Here is an 18,159-nt window from a genome sequence, read left to right as displayed (position 1 = left end):
CCTATCGATATATCGGCCACCATATCGGTATCAGCCGCTATATTCATTTTTGATTAGAGCGGCACAGATATATCGGCCAATAATCAATATTGGCTGATAAACGCAAGTTTTCACACTATCGGCTAGGCCGATATCGATTATTATCGGAGCCTCTCTAATTAAAAATGAATATAGCGGCCGATACTGATATGGTGGCCGATATATCGTGCATCCCTAGTTTAAAATCAGAAACATAAAGCTCATATTTATGATTTATAATATTTCTTTTTAAAAATAAATTTATTATGATTTATAATATTATTGTACCTGTAAAAACAAAACTGTAAGTCATGCTTTTTCAGCTGGAACTATTTTTTAGGTGGATGAACATCTATTTAAGCATTACTAATGTAATTTTTGCGATTGATTTCTGGTCTCCTTGAGCATATTTTGCAATTATTTTTGCTTTGAAGTCAATATTATGACATCAATGCTGTTGAGAAATTGAGGCAAAATATTTCTTTGATTAGATATGGTTACTGTTGTCTTGTAGGTTCACCCATAAGGTTAGTTTTTCATTTCAGCTGCATCTTATTTCAGATTTAAATTGAAAATCTCTGTGTAAAGTAACAGAAACACTCAGGCTCATGGGAAGCGCTCATGCTCTGTCCATTATCACTAGCTATGTTTCCATCCACCTATTTTTATGTGCAGAAATTCTATAAATACACATAAAAAACGTATGCGCTCAATAAGTTTTTATCCGATAAGAAGACACGCACTTAAACTACGACGGAAACACCAAATAAATCCCTCAATGCGCAACAACAGACTCATGTGACTTTGCCTCAACAGTGGATGTGATTGGATAACTGGACTAACCAGTGGACCAATCGCGTCGCACAGCATCTAAAATGTTGGTTTGATCATTCTGAAATGTCTAAGCCAAAGTCTGTCATTAAAATGATTTGGTTTAATTCCCTCCAAGAAGCATCTCACATGATTGCGTTCATAAACACTAGGCATTCGAACACAAGATCACAGCATTTATTCCGTTCGTCTGCTCGCTCTGAGTCATTTATGATGGAGTAAAAAGAGCCACAGTGGCTTCCCTGATTGTAGCAACTTCCATTTTTGTTACAGATATTTTGCAGTTTTGTTCTCTTGAACACATGGAATGGAAACGGTGCTTTATCTGAAGATGTTTCCAATTTTGGATGGAAACATAGCTATTGTCAGTACAGCATCATGTTGTGTTATTAAACAATTTCACCTAACTACTCAACTAACTTTACCTAACTACCTAAAGTATTAAAAAAATTTGTTGTTAAAATATTTCATGGCGGATCAGTCCATGGTCATATTTGAACGTTGCTGTGAATCTTTTCAAAGTCTCATCCTTCACACTTCACCCTCACGATCAAAGGGCTCTCTTATTGGCACACCATTATGACCTCACAGTGACATCATAGCCAGGGGCGGGTCTTGCTCTGAGAACCGGATGAGACGCAGCCTGGTCGATTAGCGAGCGTGAACTGTATCGATGGGTGCAGATTCTGTGCCAATTACTGTATTTTTGAAGTACTGGGAATGCACACGAGCATTATCCTTGCGCAAATGTATATGAACTATTTTTTATTGAACAAATACATCACTGAAAGTAAAAGTGGTCACATGCCATTCAACACGTTTTTGTCGTCGTAGGATTTTTTTTTTTTTTTTTTTTGTATTGTCAGTTGTACAAAGAAAATAGCATAAAACGTCTGTTTACTTCTGTTTGATTCTGTCTCTACATCTGCTGTTGTTTGGAGATGTCACTCCAACTCTGAAACCATTGTGTTTGTAAGACACAAAAAAATTAAAATTTGCAATAACATGTTTGTGATCTGAATTTACTTGGACACACCAAGCTTTAATCAACTGTGCTTTCGTCAAAAACAGAAGCATACATTCAAGAATCATACTGAAAAAAATATTTTGCTTTCATTCAAGTTAACCTGATTAGTTAACATCATCCAAAAATGAGCAATAGTGTGTATTTATTCATTTCAAAATTTACTAATACATTAACATCAAAAGTTGTATGCATCAGTTAATGCATTGTGAACATGAACAACTATTTGTATTAACTATCATTAACAAAGGTTAATACATGCTGAAACAAAAATCCTCATTATTAGATAATGCATTAACTAACGTTAACAAATAAGACTTTATTGTAAAGTGTTATCATTGCACTTTAAAAAATTCAGTTTTAAAACGACAAACTCTCATCAATCACACAATATATACAAATCAACAGATGTTTACTGTAAGACACTTATTTAACAGCCACTCATAAAACCAACAAATTAAAATCACAACATTGTAAGTATTTTATCACACTGAAACAATTTGAACATTAAAACACTGATGTGATGCGGCTTTGCAGATGGTTAGTAAGGCAAAGAATCATATTCATGTTTAAAACACAACCTGAAGATGATGGGGAAAAAGGTTCGCGGCTTAAATCACAGTTCCTGGTTTTCCTCCAGTTTCTGGAAGACGGCGAGACTGCGGAGTTGAGACTGCAGCTCTCCATCCTTCCACACGATGAGCAGGTGATCCGTGGAGCAGGTGACCAGACCCTTCTCCTTAAAACTCAGAAACATCTGGAACACAAGCCACAATAAGTCCTTTATTTACAGAGACCTCCATCATAACGTATCCACATTACTAAAAGCCTTTTGTAACTTGAATGTGTCTGGCTTCGATCAACGTGATTTAACCACGTACAACATGTTCCTGGAACAACATTCCAACCAACAAATCAAGTTTACAGTTTGTGTCAAGTTTAGGCTTAAAAGCAGGGTTAGGAGCTTCTTCATCAGTCACATATTTCCCACTGATTTTAGAGATAACTTATGGGTAGGGTTAAGTTTAGGGGTAGCGATAGCACTAAATTTTCAGACAGGAATGTTGTTCCACGATTAGAAAATACATTGATCCGGGAACATGTCTTGGCAAAATCACGGTGACCGCCGCTTCATTATCATCCGCTTTCAGTTATTTTTAGCTACACAAAACAGCTATTACGCCTTCCCTATTCAACTTATGGAAAAAAACAGAACTGCCGCCGCGTTCGTTCCGTAAGTTGAATATTGAAGGCGTAGGACATTCAGCGTAAGCTTTTTGAAGAATACGGAATCGCGTTCTGTGGAAGCACTTGTGGATGCGATCATTTGTGCCTATAAAGCATATACATTTAGATTTTTTTAGAAAATGACCGATCGTTTCGCTAGATAAGACCCTTATTCCTCGTCTGGTATCGTTTAAAGCCCTTTGAAGCTGCACTGAAACTGTCATTTTGACCTTCAACCGTTTGGAGACCATTGAAGTAATTTCTTTTCGACTGAAGAAAGAAAGAAAGACATGGACATCTTGGATGACATGGGGGTGAGTAAATTATCAGGAAATTTTTATTTGAAAGTAGACTAATCCTTTAAGTCTTGTTTTCTGTAAAATTGATTAAAATCAAGTGAATTAATGCTTAAACAAGAACAAATATCTACTACTAATGAGGTCAGAAAAATAAACTAAAAGGGATAGTTCACCCAAAAATGAAAATTATCCCATGACTTACTCATCCTCATCTTCTTTCAGACAAACACAATTGGAGATATATTTAAAAATATCCTGGCCATTTCAAGCTTTATAATGGGAGTGAATGGCGCTCACGAGGTTGTTTGTAAGAAAAATATCCATATTTAAAACTGTATAAACTAAAATAACTAGCTTCGGGCAGACGGCCTACGCAAATTGCCAAAAGAGTGACCTCTGACCCAACGCATAGACAAAAGTGGAAGTGCAGAGGATAGAGCAAAACACTGGTCACGAATTAGAAGTGTTAAACAAGAATTTTTAAAGTGAAATGTCGAAGGATTTCAATATAAGAAGAAGAGGAGCTTGAGTTTGTTGCACAGCCCTATTTGTTTAAACTGTGAGAGGCGTCTAAGCTTATGGTACTCCTACATCCTGCGTCATACATCTCGTCAGGGGTTACTTATTTGGTGCAAGTTGACTTATGTAGGCCATCTGCCAAAAGCTAGTTATTATAGTTTATAAAAGGTTTAAATATGGATATTTTTCTTTCAAAAACCCATTGCTTCGCTTCAGTAGGTCTTTATTAACCCCCTGGAGCCGTATGGATTACTTATTATGGATGGATGAGCTTTTTTTGAACTTCAAAATCGTGAGCGCCATTCACTCCCATTATTAAGCTTGGAAGAGCCAGGATATTTTTTAACATAACTCCGATTGTGTTTGTCTGAAAGAAGAAAGTCATATACACCTAGGATGGCTTGAGGGTGAGCAAATCATGGGATAATTTTTGAGTAAACTAACCTTTAATTCAAAGGGAAAATAAGGTCATTTTTCTGACACCACTGGCAGATATTTGTTCTTGTTTTAAGCATAAACTCAATCTTGATCAATTTTTCAGTCATTGTGCTTCTCAAGTAAATGTATCTTCATCTAAGAAAGTTTATTTGCACTGGAAAGAAAGACGAAAAATACTGAGTAAGAAATTTTTTTTTTTTTTTTTTTTTTTTTTGCAGTGTAGAAACTAACTAAAATGAATGACAAGAAATACTGACTAAAACAAAAGATATTTTTATCTAAAGACAAAAACCATGACTAAAACATGAAAACAAGAAATCCAGCAAACATTTGATCAGTATGTGAGTTCCCTGGGAGTTGAACCCATGACCTTGGCATTGCTGGAGCCGAATCTCTACCAGCTACAGGAACTACAACATTCTTAAACTTTATACACAGAACTAATAATAGAAGTGTAGGTCATTAGATGAAGTCTCTATTCGCCTCTTTTCCTGTCCTCCACCCCTCTCATCCTCTTTCTTCCGGCATTTCTGTGTTTCAGGGTTAAAAATGCTACTGTAAGTCAAATCAGGGCTCCTGTTAGCCTACACTGCCTTGGCCAAACAAACCTTTATTGTCAGAGAAAAGGTTTTTAGGTCAAATAAAAAAATAAAAGAAAAAAAAAAAGTTCTGTCAAGTTCAGATGGGAATGCGTAATAAGACATTGTACATGACTTAAAAGAACAGTCATCAATTACTCACCGACTTGTTTTTATATGCATGCCTAAATCACATTAAGATAAGCAAATAATAAAACTGGCTGAAGTTGACTGAAATGCTAATGTGATGGGTGTGCTGGTGATGCAGACTACATGTCAGATGATCAATGCGAAAGTTGACTTGTATGTAGATCACATCCTTCACTCTGTCAGAATGTTTAATTAAACTGCAGGTCAAAACGATTCAGGATCAATGACTCCTAATAAGACACTATTTCTACTCACATAATCAAAAGCTTTCATCTAAAACTAGTTCATGAAACTAGGTCGAGGAAAACACTCAATACCACTAGTCAAAGAAAAATCATCCATGCCACATTACCCACATACTCTACCTGCACAGCTCCAGAGTGACCAATCAGATCACCGGTCAGTTCCAGCGAGCGCAGACCAGGGACTTCTGGGATTTTCTTGGCAGGAGGGCATGACTGCTTACTGGACCTGCCAAAAGTGCCAAACATGCCAAAAAACCCTGAAAGAGAAAGCAAACATGAATTGCCCAAACCACCCAAAACTCACAATAATGTAAAATCATAATGATGCATTTAACTTTAAAATAAACCCACAAGCATCTGTTTTCAGTCATAAATCATTTAATTTAATGAGTTCTTTCTGGTTCTCGAATCTGATCGGCTGAGAGCCGTGTGATATTCTAGAGATAACAGCACTACCTTTTCACTGTTTGTATCACTCCGCTTGAAACGACTGTCATGGCGGCCGAGCAAATCCACTGTATTTTTTACAAATATTACACTTGTTGTACCACGAACTGTAGTTTTAAGAGTTTTTTAGGTGAGAATGTAGTTGTTTAGACCTAAAATTTGTCACTCATATTTAATCATAGCGCCTATTTCACAATTTGTTCAGATGTTTTCGAAGATGCGAGCTCCAGGCCGTCAGCAGCCGTTCAGTGCTCGTGTACCCGCCGAGAACAGCTTCATCTCAGCCAGTGCTTCGGGGATTCGCCGCTGGCTCTTATAGTGGTTAAACATGTGATATAATTCATTTTGGGTACATTAAACGGGCAAAATAAGGTCGCATTAATGTATTAACTAAGATGAACCAGCTATGAGCAATATATTTTTTTACATTTATTTATCTTTGTTAATGTTAGTTAATAAAAATGTTCATTATCATGTTAGTTCACACTTCATTAACTCATGTTAACATACAACTTTTTATTTTAAAAATGTATTAGTCAATTTTTAAATTAACATTGACTATGATTAATAAATGCTGTAGAAGTATTTTTTATTCTTAGTTCATGTTAACTAATGAAACCTTATTGTAAAGTGTTACCATTATAACTAAATGATTATAATATTAAAGTTATATAAGCAAAGTATACAGTCAGCTAGACATTATCCCAAAATTACAATTTCTGCAATAGACCAATCAGAATCAAGTATCCCAGAGTACTATTATTTATTATATCATTATAATAACATTTACTATCATAGTTTATTATTAATAGCATTTAAATGATGTGCAATTTAAGAACATATATAATGAAATATATAAGAAATATACAATGCTGTTTTTCTTCCATTTAAATATTGGTAATAATTTTACAGCAGCTGGACTGATCCACACACATAAACACACATCCTCTGCACAGGATAATGAAACAAATGATAATATGAGAACATCTGGATCAATTTCAGAAAGAGGACAAGAAAGGGGGAAGAAAGGGATGTTGGTTGTGATGGAAAGAGGAAAGGGGTAAGAAGGTATTTAAAGGATTAGTTCACTTCACAATTAAAATTTCTGATAATTTACTCACCCCTCATGTCATGCAAGATGTTTATGTCTTCCTTTCTTCAGACGAAATGAAATTAAGGTTTTTTAGGAAAACATTCCAGGATTTTCCTCCATATAGTGGACTTCACTGGGGTTCAACGGGTGGAAGGTCCAAACTGCAGTTTCAATGAAGCTTCGAAGGGCTCTACACGATCCCAGATGAGGAATAAGGGTCTTATCTAGTGAAACAATCTGTCATTTTCTGAAAAAATTAAAATGTATATAATTTTTAACCACAAATGCTCGTCTTGCACTGCTCTGCGATGCGCCACGCATTACGTAATCATGTTGGAAAGGTCACGCGTGACGTAGGCGGAAGTACCAATCCAGTGTCTACAAAGCGAACATGTAAAGACTAAGCCAAACGGCCTTTACAAAAAAAGGTAAAACAACAATGTCGGACGATTTTGAAGTTGGAGGAGAAAACGAGATGGAGTTTTTTCGCCCTACCGCGGTACTTCTGCCTACGTCACGCGTGACCTTTCCAACGTGATTACGTAATGCGTGCCGCATCGCAGAGCAGTGCAAGATGAGCTTTTGTGGTTAAAAGTGTATACACTCGTCTGGGATCGTGTAGAGCCCTTTGAAGCTGCACTGAAACTGCAATTTGGACCTTCAACCCGTTGAACCCCAGTGAAGTCCACTATATGGAGAAAAATCCTGGAATGTTTTCCTCAAAAACCTTAATTTCTTTTCGTCTGAAGAAAGAAAGACATCTTGGATGACATGGGGGTGAGTGAATTATCAGGAAATTTGAATTCTGAAGTGAACTAATCATTTAAGAGATAAAACAGAAGCTGAAATGAGATCTGAATGTGCTTGTGCTGTCAAAAGGGGGCGTGTCCTGCTCACCTGAGGAGGCGGGTTCAGCAGGGAGGGGGAGGTCCTGTAACTCCCACATCCTCACACTACCGTCCTCAGAGCACGTCATCAAGCGCCTACAAAACAAATATGAGACATTTTACTTGAATGTTTCATAAAAGATGTTTTTGAGAAAGTATTTGAAGGCTTTCATACCCCTCCTCCTGCAGCATGGTGTGTAAGACATTCGAATCATGGGCCATCTTCCTGTACGCCACCACACTCTTCATCGGCACATTATAAACATACAGACCACTGCCTACAGCTGCCACTATAAACTGAAAGAGGTTTAACTATGTAAGGAAAATTATCTTACACAAATGCATTTTCTCTATTTATAATGAAAGGTAAACGCTCCTTTACCTCTCCATCTGAGCTCATGTGTTGAATCGACCTCTCAATCTGTTTCTGGTGAGTCAGTCTGACCTCCGATTGGCTTTCTCCTGCTGGCTCCTCCCACAGAATGAGCTCATAAGCCTGGATCGTCCAATCCACTGAATCCCAGATGATGAGCTCACCGATATGAGAGCCACTCGCAAACAAGCCGTCTGAGATGAACAATAACCAACACTAAGCACAACAATAGCTGGTAGTAGATACAAAACGATCTTAATGTGTGTATGAGAAATGAAAATCGGTATTGATTGCTATCAAATGTCTCACCGTTGACGTTGATGAGAGAATGGATGGTGTCGTGATGGTCAGCTAGATGACGCATGGCCATAACCGCAATGTCTGAGCCAGACAGGTTCAACTTAAAAATCACTGAAACATCAGAAATCATTCATTTAACTAGAAGAAAAAACTTATTTAAAAAACATAACATTAAAGTTAAAAACAACATAAAAGTTTTTACTACTCAGAGGATTCTTAAAAATGAAGTATACTTGAGTGTAAATCTTTTAAAACATATTTGTTGAAAGTAACATTAATTTATTTTTAGGTATAAAAATATTTTTCAGTTACCAATCTCTTTATCCATAGCAGCTGCAATGAAGTTCTTCGGTAACTCCACCATTGCTGAGATTCCTTCAGGATGAAGCAGAAGATTTATTAAAATTAAAAATTAAATACACTGTACATATACTGTTCAAAAGTTAGGGGTCAGTAAGATTTTTTTTAAAGAAATTAATAATTTTATTCAGCAAGAATACATTAAATCGGTCAAAAGTGACAGTTCAGACATTTATAGCATTACAAAAGATTTCTATTCATCTATTCTATTCAAAAGATCTTTCAATTCATCAAGAATCCTGAAAATCTAAGTGTATCACGGTTTTCACAAAAAAATATTAAGAAGCACAACTGTTTTCAACATTGATAATAGTAAGAAATGTTTTTTGAGCAGCAAATCAGCATATTAGAATGATTTCTGATGGATCATGTGACACTGAAGACTGGAGTAATGATGATGAAAATTCAGCTTTGATCACAGGAATAAATTACATTTTAAAATCTATTCAAATAGAAAACAGTTATTTTAAACAGTAATAATATTTGAACAATATTACTATTTTTACTGTATTTTAGATTTTAAAAATGCAGCCTTGGTGAGCAGAATGGACATTTTGAAAGTAGTTTGAAAACAATTATTTTGGCAGTTCTATATGTGACCCTGGACCACAAAACCTTAAGGGTCAATTTTTTAAAATTAAGATTTATACATCATCTGAAAGCTGAATAAATAAGCTTTGGTTTGGATAGGACAATATTTGGTCGAGATACAACTACTTGAAAATCTGGACTCTGAGGGTGCAAAAAAATCAAAATATTGAGAAAAATCACCTTTAAAGTTGTTCAAATGAAGTCCTTAGCAATGCATATCCACTCACAAAAATACTTTTTTTTTTATATATTTACAAAATATCTACAAGGAACATGATCTGTACTTAATATCCTAATGATTTTTGGCATAAAAGAAAAATTAATAATTTTGACCCATACAATTTATTGTTGGCTATTCCTACAAATATACCCGTGCGACTTATGACTGGTTTTGTGGTCCAGGGTCACATATGGTGTTGCAGAAATTACATGTTGCCACTTTAAGTTTATAAAAATTCTAGTAATATGTGCTGCATTAAGGTTATCATGTGTTATATAGACAGTTTCAGGTCTTTGACAGAAGTTCCTGTGTTGTATTTGTTTTGCACGAACTTCATTCACTAGTTTCAGTCACTTTAGGGATAGGGGACAGAATATACAGTATTTACAGAATAAAAATCATTATGTCTATGGACAGTCCCCATAAATCATAAAAACCCAACATTTGTGTGTGTGTGTGTGTGTGTGTGTGGTTGTGTGTGTACCTGCATCACTGTGATGAACCATTTTACACTGCAGCTCAAAGTCTCTGTTCCAAACACACAGTTCATTTCCACCCGAAAGCCACACGTTCAAACGATCCAACACCAGCAAACACTGAAAAACAGACACATCAATCAGTGTGCAAACACACAAAATCCACCGACACACACTGAAAGAGGAACAGACCTGTTTACACACACAATCCAAACCAGCCGCACACTGAAAACAGGAAGGTGGCCACACACGCACTTCACATACTGTACCTTCACAGAGGACTGGAGATCAGATATATTCTGCACTCGGTTTCCTGAATCTGGATCCCATAACTGCTATAGAATTAAGGACAACCGTCGACACAAAGCACACATACACTTCAGCACATGTATGTAAAAGGATACACTGAGTGTTCGGTCTGATGAGGCTGTGATGAGCGCTGTGTGTGCGTTTCCGCCTCTGATGAAGGTGTATGATGTCATTGCAGTGATCTGCTGCGTATGGCCGCGCAACTCCAACAAACATTCACCAGTCTGAAACACACACAAACAAATGCTTATATTGAGCTTGAGGTCAGAGTAAATACAGTTATATAGTAATATGGCGGCATGCATATGGCAGCATGCAATTAAAAAGTATTAATTAATCTAATTAATTGCAATTTAATCGCACATCAATTTTGGCTGAGAAACCCAAAAGAAAAAGAGACATTATCATCAAAGAGACATTACAAAAAGTAGCTTTAGAAAGAAATATTTTTTTTGATTCAACATGAGGGTGAGTAAATGATGACATAATTTTAATTTTTGGGTAAACTATCCGTTTAATATTTTTTTATTATTATTATTAATATGGAAATATGATTTTTATATGAAGTGATACTCTAAAAAAGAATCTAAAACTGCCAGTAGGTGGCGGTAAATGTCTTAATAAGTGAGTCATTAAGTCATTCATTCATTCAATTCGTTCAAACGCCTGATTCATTCAGGAATCAAGTAAATGACGCTCTTTAGCAAAGGGCCAATGAATCATTGATTCACCCGATTGATTCGCTCAAAACGCGGATTCATTCAGAAATGAAATGCTCTGGCTTTATAGGTAATATTTTCATTGGCAAAATTGAGCAAAAGCAGACAATATTATGTCTAAAATATAACAATGTTAACTTCTGATCTAATGAATATCACATTTGTACTCGTGCTATTCGGGACAAAAAACAGCACTGGTGTGATATTGCGCTCGTTAAATATGAGACGACAACTCACAGGGGCATTTTTAACCAAATATCTTGAATTTTAGGATCATTCTAACTGCATTCTATAGGCATCATCACGCAGGGAGTTGTTTCCCTGCTTCATATTCGTCATCAGTCAACTGTATGAAATGTCAGATGACTTATAAGTCTGTAAACATAAAAGTCTGTAAATATATAATATGTGTGTATATCAGTGCCGTCGAATCGATTAATTGCATCTAACATAAAAGTTTGTAAATGTGTGTTTGTTTGTTTGTTTGTGTGTGTGTGTGTGTGTGTTTAAATTAGTGCTGTTGACTCGATTAATCGTGAAGTTTGTAAATATATATAATGTGTATATTAGTGCTGTCGAATCAATTAATTGCGATTAATTGCATCTAACATAAAAGTTTGTGTGTATTAGCGCTGTCAAATCGATTAACTGCGCTCAATTGCATCTAACATAAAAGTTTGTAAGTGTGAGTGTGTGTGTGTGTGTGTGTGTGTGTGTGTGTGTGTGTGTGTGTGTGTGTGTTTAAATTAGTGCTGTTGGCTCGATTAATCGTGATAAATCGCATCTAACATAAAAGTTTGTAAATATATAATGTGTGTGTATATTAGTGCTGTCGAATCGATTAATTGCATCTAACAAAAGTTTGTGTGTATTAGTGCTGTCAAATCGATTAATCGCAATTAATTGCATCTAACATAAAAGTCTGTAAATATATAATATGTGTGCTTAAATTAGTGCTGTCGACTTGATTAATTGCGATTAATTGCATCTAACATAAAAGTCTGTAAATATATAATATGTGTGTGCTTAAATTAGTGCTGTCGACTTGATTAATCGCGATTAATTGCATCTAACATAAGTCTGTAAATATGTGTGTATTTAAATTAGTGCTGTTGACTTGATTAATCGTGATTAATCGCATCTATCATAAAAGTTTGTAAATATATAATGTGTGTGTATATTAGTGCTGTCGAATCGACTAATTGCATGTAACATAAAAGTTTGTAAATGTGTGTGTGTGTGTTTAAATTAGTGCTGTTGACTCGATTAAACGTGAAGTTTGTAAATATATATATAATATATTATATATATATATTGTAAATATATATATAATAAAAGTTTGTGTGTATTAGCGCTGTCAAATCGATTAACTGCGATCAATTGCATCTAACATAAAAGTTTGTAAGTGTGTGTGTGTGTGTGTCTGTGTGTGTGTTTAAATTAGTGCTGTTGACTTGATTAATCGTGATTAATCGCATCTAACATAAAAGTTTGTAAATATATAATATGTGTGTTTAAATTAGTGCTGTCAAATCGATTAATCACGATTAATAGCATCTAAACATAAAAGTTTGTAAATATAGTGTGTGTATATTAGTGCTGTCAAATCGATTTATCGCGATCAATTGCATCTAACATAAAAGTTTGTAAATATATGTGTGTGTGTGTGTGTGTGTGTGTACATATTAGTGCTGTCGAATCGATTATTCGCGATTAATTGCATCTAACATAAAAGTTTGTAAATATATGTTTAAATTAGTGCTGTTGACTCCATTAATCATGATTAATCGCATCTAACATAAAAGTTTGTAAATATATGTGTGTGTCTGTGTGTATTAGTGCTGTCAAAAAGATTAATCGTGATTACTTGCATCTAAACATAAAAGTTTGTAAATATGTGTGTATTTAAATTAGTGCTGTCAAATCGATTAATCGCGATTAACTGCATCTAACATAAAAGTCTGTAAATATATATTTGTGTGTGTGTGTGTGTGTGTGTGTGTGTATGTGTGTACATATTAGTGCTGTCGAATCGATTATTCGCGATTAATTGCATCTAACAAAAGTTTGTGTGTGTATACAGAATGCTTTTGAGAACTGTGGTGTCACAATGCAAATGGTCTTAAAATTAGACATTATTAATAACAATCAATTATTATTAATACTAATATTATAAATAGTATTATTATTAATATTATTTATTATATTATTTATGCCAAAAGACTATCAACCCGCACCAGGCTGACCTATTTCATGTATTTACCATATCATTAACAAACGATTAGCATATTCATGAAGTTCCGTTCTGCTCACCTCAACATTCCAAATCAGCACCAGACCGTCGTCTCCTGCAGATGCAAACCTGCCAATCACAAAAACACACAGATGGCATGTTACTCTTTTTTTGCATTAGCTATTTGAATGGTTAAATCAAACAATAAAGCGCAAAACGTATCAAACGTTGCAGTTGCACTTTATTTTACAGTACATGCACTTTTAATGTACTTACAGTGTACTTACCCACAAAACTACTGAGTAATGTAAGGTAACTACATGGATTAAGGTTAGGTTCAGGGTTAGTACCTACTTATTACTCAGTGTCATTACTACAGTAAGTACATAGCATGCGAAACAGGACTGTAAAATAAAGTGCTACCACCAACATTGCCTGCGTGAAATAAAAAGCATGCACTATGACAGTTTTTCTCTTTTGATTGGATTTTAACAATTGCAGAGGTCACCTTTGACCCCTTGAGCTCAGAAATGAATCGTCTGCAGGAAGAACAGGAGAATGAAACTATGATAAAGGGATGAGACCAGGAAGTATGGAAGGGCTCACAGAAGAGAAACAGGACTCGGGACTCTAAAAGCAATCAGCGACGTTCTGCACACTGCCCTCACCTGAAACTCTCCTACTGCACCGAGATCACCAGGAGCAGCCAGCCGTAACACACACACACACACACTTCAAGAGAAATAAACCCTGCAATACACTGCCCTGCGCTGCGTGTTTGTATATACATGAGCTTTTTTAAAGCGGCGGTTAATGCGGACAGGCCCAGAGCTGATGGACACTATCAAGTGGATGTTGAAGTGCACACACACCAAACTCCCTCAAGCTGTGATGATTAAGCTCTTGTCACGCTCTGTAAGTTTGCTTTTGGAGAGGATCTGGCTCAGTCTTAGCTGTCAATCACTGGTCAGAGGCAGAAGAAGAGGAGAAGAGGATTGCTTACCTTAAGTCATCAATCTGCACCAGAAATCGAACAATGTCAAAGTGTCCTTTCAGCACCTGCATCTCCGTGAAACAGTTTTTGGGCTGTTCCTCGCCAATGAACAGCGCCGCGCTCTTCTGCCCACGGAGCGAATATAATAGACAAACGAATCATTGCTTCAATCTAGCACAGAATGTGCTGAAATGACTGCTGTTTGCTCGACTGCGTCGGCTTGTCTCTCTGATACATGCTCTGCACTCGTGCAACTATAAGACCAGTCTTTAAGAGAACTGGACACTGAAACTTGCTTCTTATCTTCTGCTTATTGGTAAATAATGGAAACAAAATGGACATGGCTTATGCTACAAAACTGGACTTTTTGTGACTTTTATAATGAATAGCTGATACCAGATTTTTTTTCAGTCTTTTTTGTCCAGCCTAACTTTTCCTTACTGTATTAAATAAAATACATTTTAACTATATAGACATTAGTGCTGTCAAATCGATTAATCACAATTAATTGCATCTAACATAAAAGCACTAGTGTGTATATATATGTGTGTTTGTGTGTGTGTGTGTGTGTGTGTATATATATATATTTATATATATACACACAGTCAAACCTAAAATTATTCAGACATTTTTTATATATTTTTACTAGTGGGTGTAGGACACTATAGTTCATTTATGTAAGTGAGGATAGCAAAATAAAATAAACTGTGACATATTATACCCAAAAATTCTTCATACAGTGGACTACCAGTAAAACTGATAAAAATTTGGGACCAAAAATTATTCAGACACTTTGACCTGACCATGTTTTGCTTAAGTGTTATCTGACATAATTAAGATTAATTTTTTCTGACACAGTTTAACTCTGAGATCTTGTCATATTTTATTACCATTTTTTTAAACTACACACATATATATATATATATATATATATATATATATACACACACAAATAGTATTTACAGTACCGGTCAAAAAATTTGGAAACATTACTATTTTTTATGTTTTTGAAAGAAGTTTCAAGACTGCATTTATTTGATCAAAAATACAGAATAAACAGAAATATTGTGAAAAAAAAAAAGAAATAAAAAAAATTACTGACTCTAAACTTTTGAACGGTAGTGTATATTGTTACAAAATATTTCTATTTTAAATAAATGTTGTTCTTTTTTCACTTTTTATTCATCAGAGAATCCTGAAAAAAGTATCACAGGTTATAAAAAATATTAAGCAGCACAACTGTTTCCAACATTGATAATAAACCGGCATATTAGAATGAATTATGAAGGATCATGTGACACTGAAGACTGGAGTAATGATACTGAAAATTCAGCTTTGCGTCACAGAAATAAATTATATTTTAAAGTATATTACAATAGAAAACCATTATTTTAAATTGTAATAATATTTCACAATATTACTGTTTTTTCTGTTTTTGATCAAATAAATGCAGCCTTGAAAAGCATAAGAGACTTCTTTCAAAAACATTAAAAATAGTAATGTTTCCAAACTTTTGAACAGTAGTGTATATTTACAAACTTTTATGTTAGTTGCGATTAATCGATTTGACAGCACTATATATATTGTAATAGGCCTACTTGCAATTATGTTTTCTAATAAACACCTTTTAAGACTTTATGGACACAGTACAACTAGCATGTCTGACTCTGAACTGTCAATTAAGGCACAGCTGTATCGTTACATATATTAATAAATGTTACAATGCAATTTATGAACACTTAACGACATTCTCTATGTGACACAGTCTTAAAGAAATCTGTTTTGGAAATGAATAAGACAGCACTTTCATAGAATGACCCACATACAATAGCTGTGGTTTATTGTGGCTTGTAGCCTACTCACCTCCACTGCCCCCTGAGCCTCTCGACCCCCCAGAATCCATCGCAGCATGTTGGTCCTTTAAAAAGAGCCACCTGATTTTACATGCAAACAAACGAATTTTGAATGCAAATAAATAATAAGACAAATCAGTGTAGCTGCATGTTGCGAAACCGCCTGACAGAGACGCGCGCTGCGTTCTGTTGATACTCTTTACTAAAACACAAAATCAGTCGCCTCAACTGAATTTATATTTACAACTGTGACACATCGAAACACTGTAGCGGGATCTGATTGACAGGACGCGTCACGCGTCGGGTCTGATACAATGTTTTGCTCCGGTTCTGCTCTTGATCTAAAAACACTACAGTTAGACCGGATAAAGGAGTCAGATCACTGTCGATGTTCGGAAACCTTCATATAAAATCATCTTTTATCACTCTGAGACTATTTTCGACCAGATTTGTCTCTGATCTATGACAGCTTCGTATCAGCTGCGACTACAAACAATATCCGAACTCATGTGACTAACTACGGAAGCTTCGAAGGGACACATGTGAGCCACAGCGTTCTCGAAGTGAAAAACACCAAAGGTCTACATTTGATCATTCATTGCAAGTTGGTTTCTGGCTGTAAGTCTCAATTTAAAACATATTAAGCAGCATATAAAAACAAACACAATCTGTGATATTGTGTGGATATATTTTTTCCTGCAAGCAAACTCTTTTAGATCATTTATTATGCTTTCAGTTATTATTTGTTGTGTTTTTATCATCATGATTTCATTGTTTTTATAAAAACAAAACATAATCAGTCATAGTATCTGTATTTTTTCTGCATGCAAATACTTTTAAAATTGATCTTTTGTTATTTTTATATTATTATTATTAATTTAAAAATGTAGGCTATTGCTGGTTTTATATATTTATATAAAACAAAAAAATATATTTGCAATACTGTGTAATTGTTCTGTAAGAAAATTCTTGCAGATAACTGAACTTAAATGTTTTATATTATTATTATTATTAGGCCTATTTTAAATATTGCTGTTCTTGTGGTTCATCACGGAACCGCTAGATGGCAGTATGAACCAACTCGAAAACCCTGTTGTTGAGGCCGTACATGCCTGAATACTGAGAGTCTAACGAGGTTATCCATAGCTTCATGGATTAAATTCAGTATATTCGATCATAAATGTCTGTGATCTCTTCCCAAATGTATTATTCACACGCATAAACGCAACAGTATGGCATTTGGCTACAGTATGCCATCTACTGAATAATCAAGTAAACGGATTAAAGTTCTCTCTGGCGACATTCTGCCTCAGGTCTTCAAAAGAGTGAGAGTGATGGACTCTGTGTGTATATGCTGAGTAATTATTTGAGGATTACCATCACCTTACAGAGATGTGGCCCCTCTCAAAATCCCACAGGGCCCGTGTGACCCTCCGGCACACATACACACAGAGAGAGAGAGAGAGAGAGAGAGAGAGAGAGAGAGAGAGATACAGGCCCACACTCACAGATGAGCGAATCGCGTGTGTTCTCAGATAGAGACGAGTGTGAGAGCGAGTGTGACCTTCATGCTGAGCTCTAGCGTTGATTTCTGATTTAGTGTCAATCCGCTGCGCTTGTCATGCCAGGCGAGGTGCTTTCCACAAGGTAATAGAAAAACTCAAGGGCAGAGAGAGAGGGGAGGGGAGGAGATGGAGGGAGATGTAACTATGGTTATCTGAACAAGGGCCACGAAACAACAGAAATGTCAAAATGCACAAGAAATTAAAGTAGGGACGGAGAGAAATGTTGGCAATTAAAAGTTAATTTACATTTCCTGAAGAACATTCACACCAAGAACAGACATAACGATAACTAGCTTCCCAACTAGAACTTTTCCGTTCTGTTTATTTTAAGCTTGTGCCGCAGTATGTGATGTGGACTCGGCTATTCTTTTATATTTAGAACGATTTTTAGTACTATATCTTAATCGTTA

At 35.5% G+C, this 18,159-nt stretch overlaps 1 protein-coding gene across 3 annotated transcripts; it reads right to left on the bottom strand.

Annotated features, from left to right (window-relative positions):
- Positions 1-1,855: 1,855 nt before the first annotated feature.
- Positions 1,856-16,739, bottom strand: wdr41 (WD repeat domain 41). 3 transcript variants are annotated; one of them, XM_051877378.1, is made up of 13 exons: positions 16,195-16,739; positions 14,341-14,456; positions 13,418-13,466; positions 10,481-10,609; positions 10,346-10,408; positions 10,085-10,196; positions 8,742-8,804; positions 8,439-8,510; positions 8,139-8,323; positions 7,932-8,053; positions 7,767-7,852; positions 5,450-5,586; positions 1,856-2,630 (listed from the first exon to the last, which is right to left on the bottom strand). In XM_051877378.1, the coding sequence occupies exons 1-13, from the start codon at positions 16,240-16,242 to the stop codon at positions 2,490-2,492; spliced, it is 1,323 nt and encodes a 440-aa protein (XP_051733338.1). In that variant the 5' UTR covers positions 16,243-16,739; the 3' UTR covers positions 1,856-2,489. The 3 variants fall into 3 exon arrangements, with proteins under 3 accessions (XP_051733338.1, XP_051733337.1, XP_051733340.1); XM_051877377.1 differs by having other exon boundaries at positions 8,439-8,540; positions 16,195-16,736; XM_051877380.1 differs by lacking the exon at positions 14,341-14,456 and having other exon boundaries at positions 8,439-8,540; positions 16,195-16,735.
- Positions 16,740-18,159: the final 1,420 nt, after the last annotated feature.

This window comes from Ctenopharyngodon idella, chromosome 21 (genome assembly GCF_019924925.1).
Source record: "Ctenopharyngodon idella isolate HZGC_01 chromosome 21, HZGC01, whole genome shotgun sequence".
In the NCBI taxonomy this organism is placed as follows: domain Eukaryota; kingdom Metazoa; phylum Chordata; class Actinopteri; order Cypriniformes; family Xenocyprididae; genus Ctenopharyngodon; species Ctenopharyngodon idella.
The sequence above is the reverse complement of the archived record's forward strand: the minus strand, read 5'-3'. Positions and strand labels throughout refer to the sequence as shown.

Bases quoted from the DNA above. Each gene is read 5' to 3' on its own strand.
- wdr41 (XM_051877377.1), bottom strand. From the start codon at position 16,242: ATGCTGCGATGGATTCTGGGGGGTCGAGAGGCTCAGGGGGCAGTGGAG. The intron at 8,324-8,438 runs GTGAGACATTTG...TGTTCATCTCAG, and splicing joins TTCTCTCATCAACGTCAACG to ACGGCTTGTTTGCGAGTGGC. The intron at 5,587-7,766 runs GTGAGCAGGACA...TTTCTCTTTCAG, and splicing joins TGCTGAACCCGCCTCCTCAG to GGTTTTTTGGCATGTTTGGC.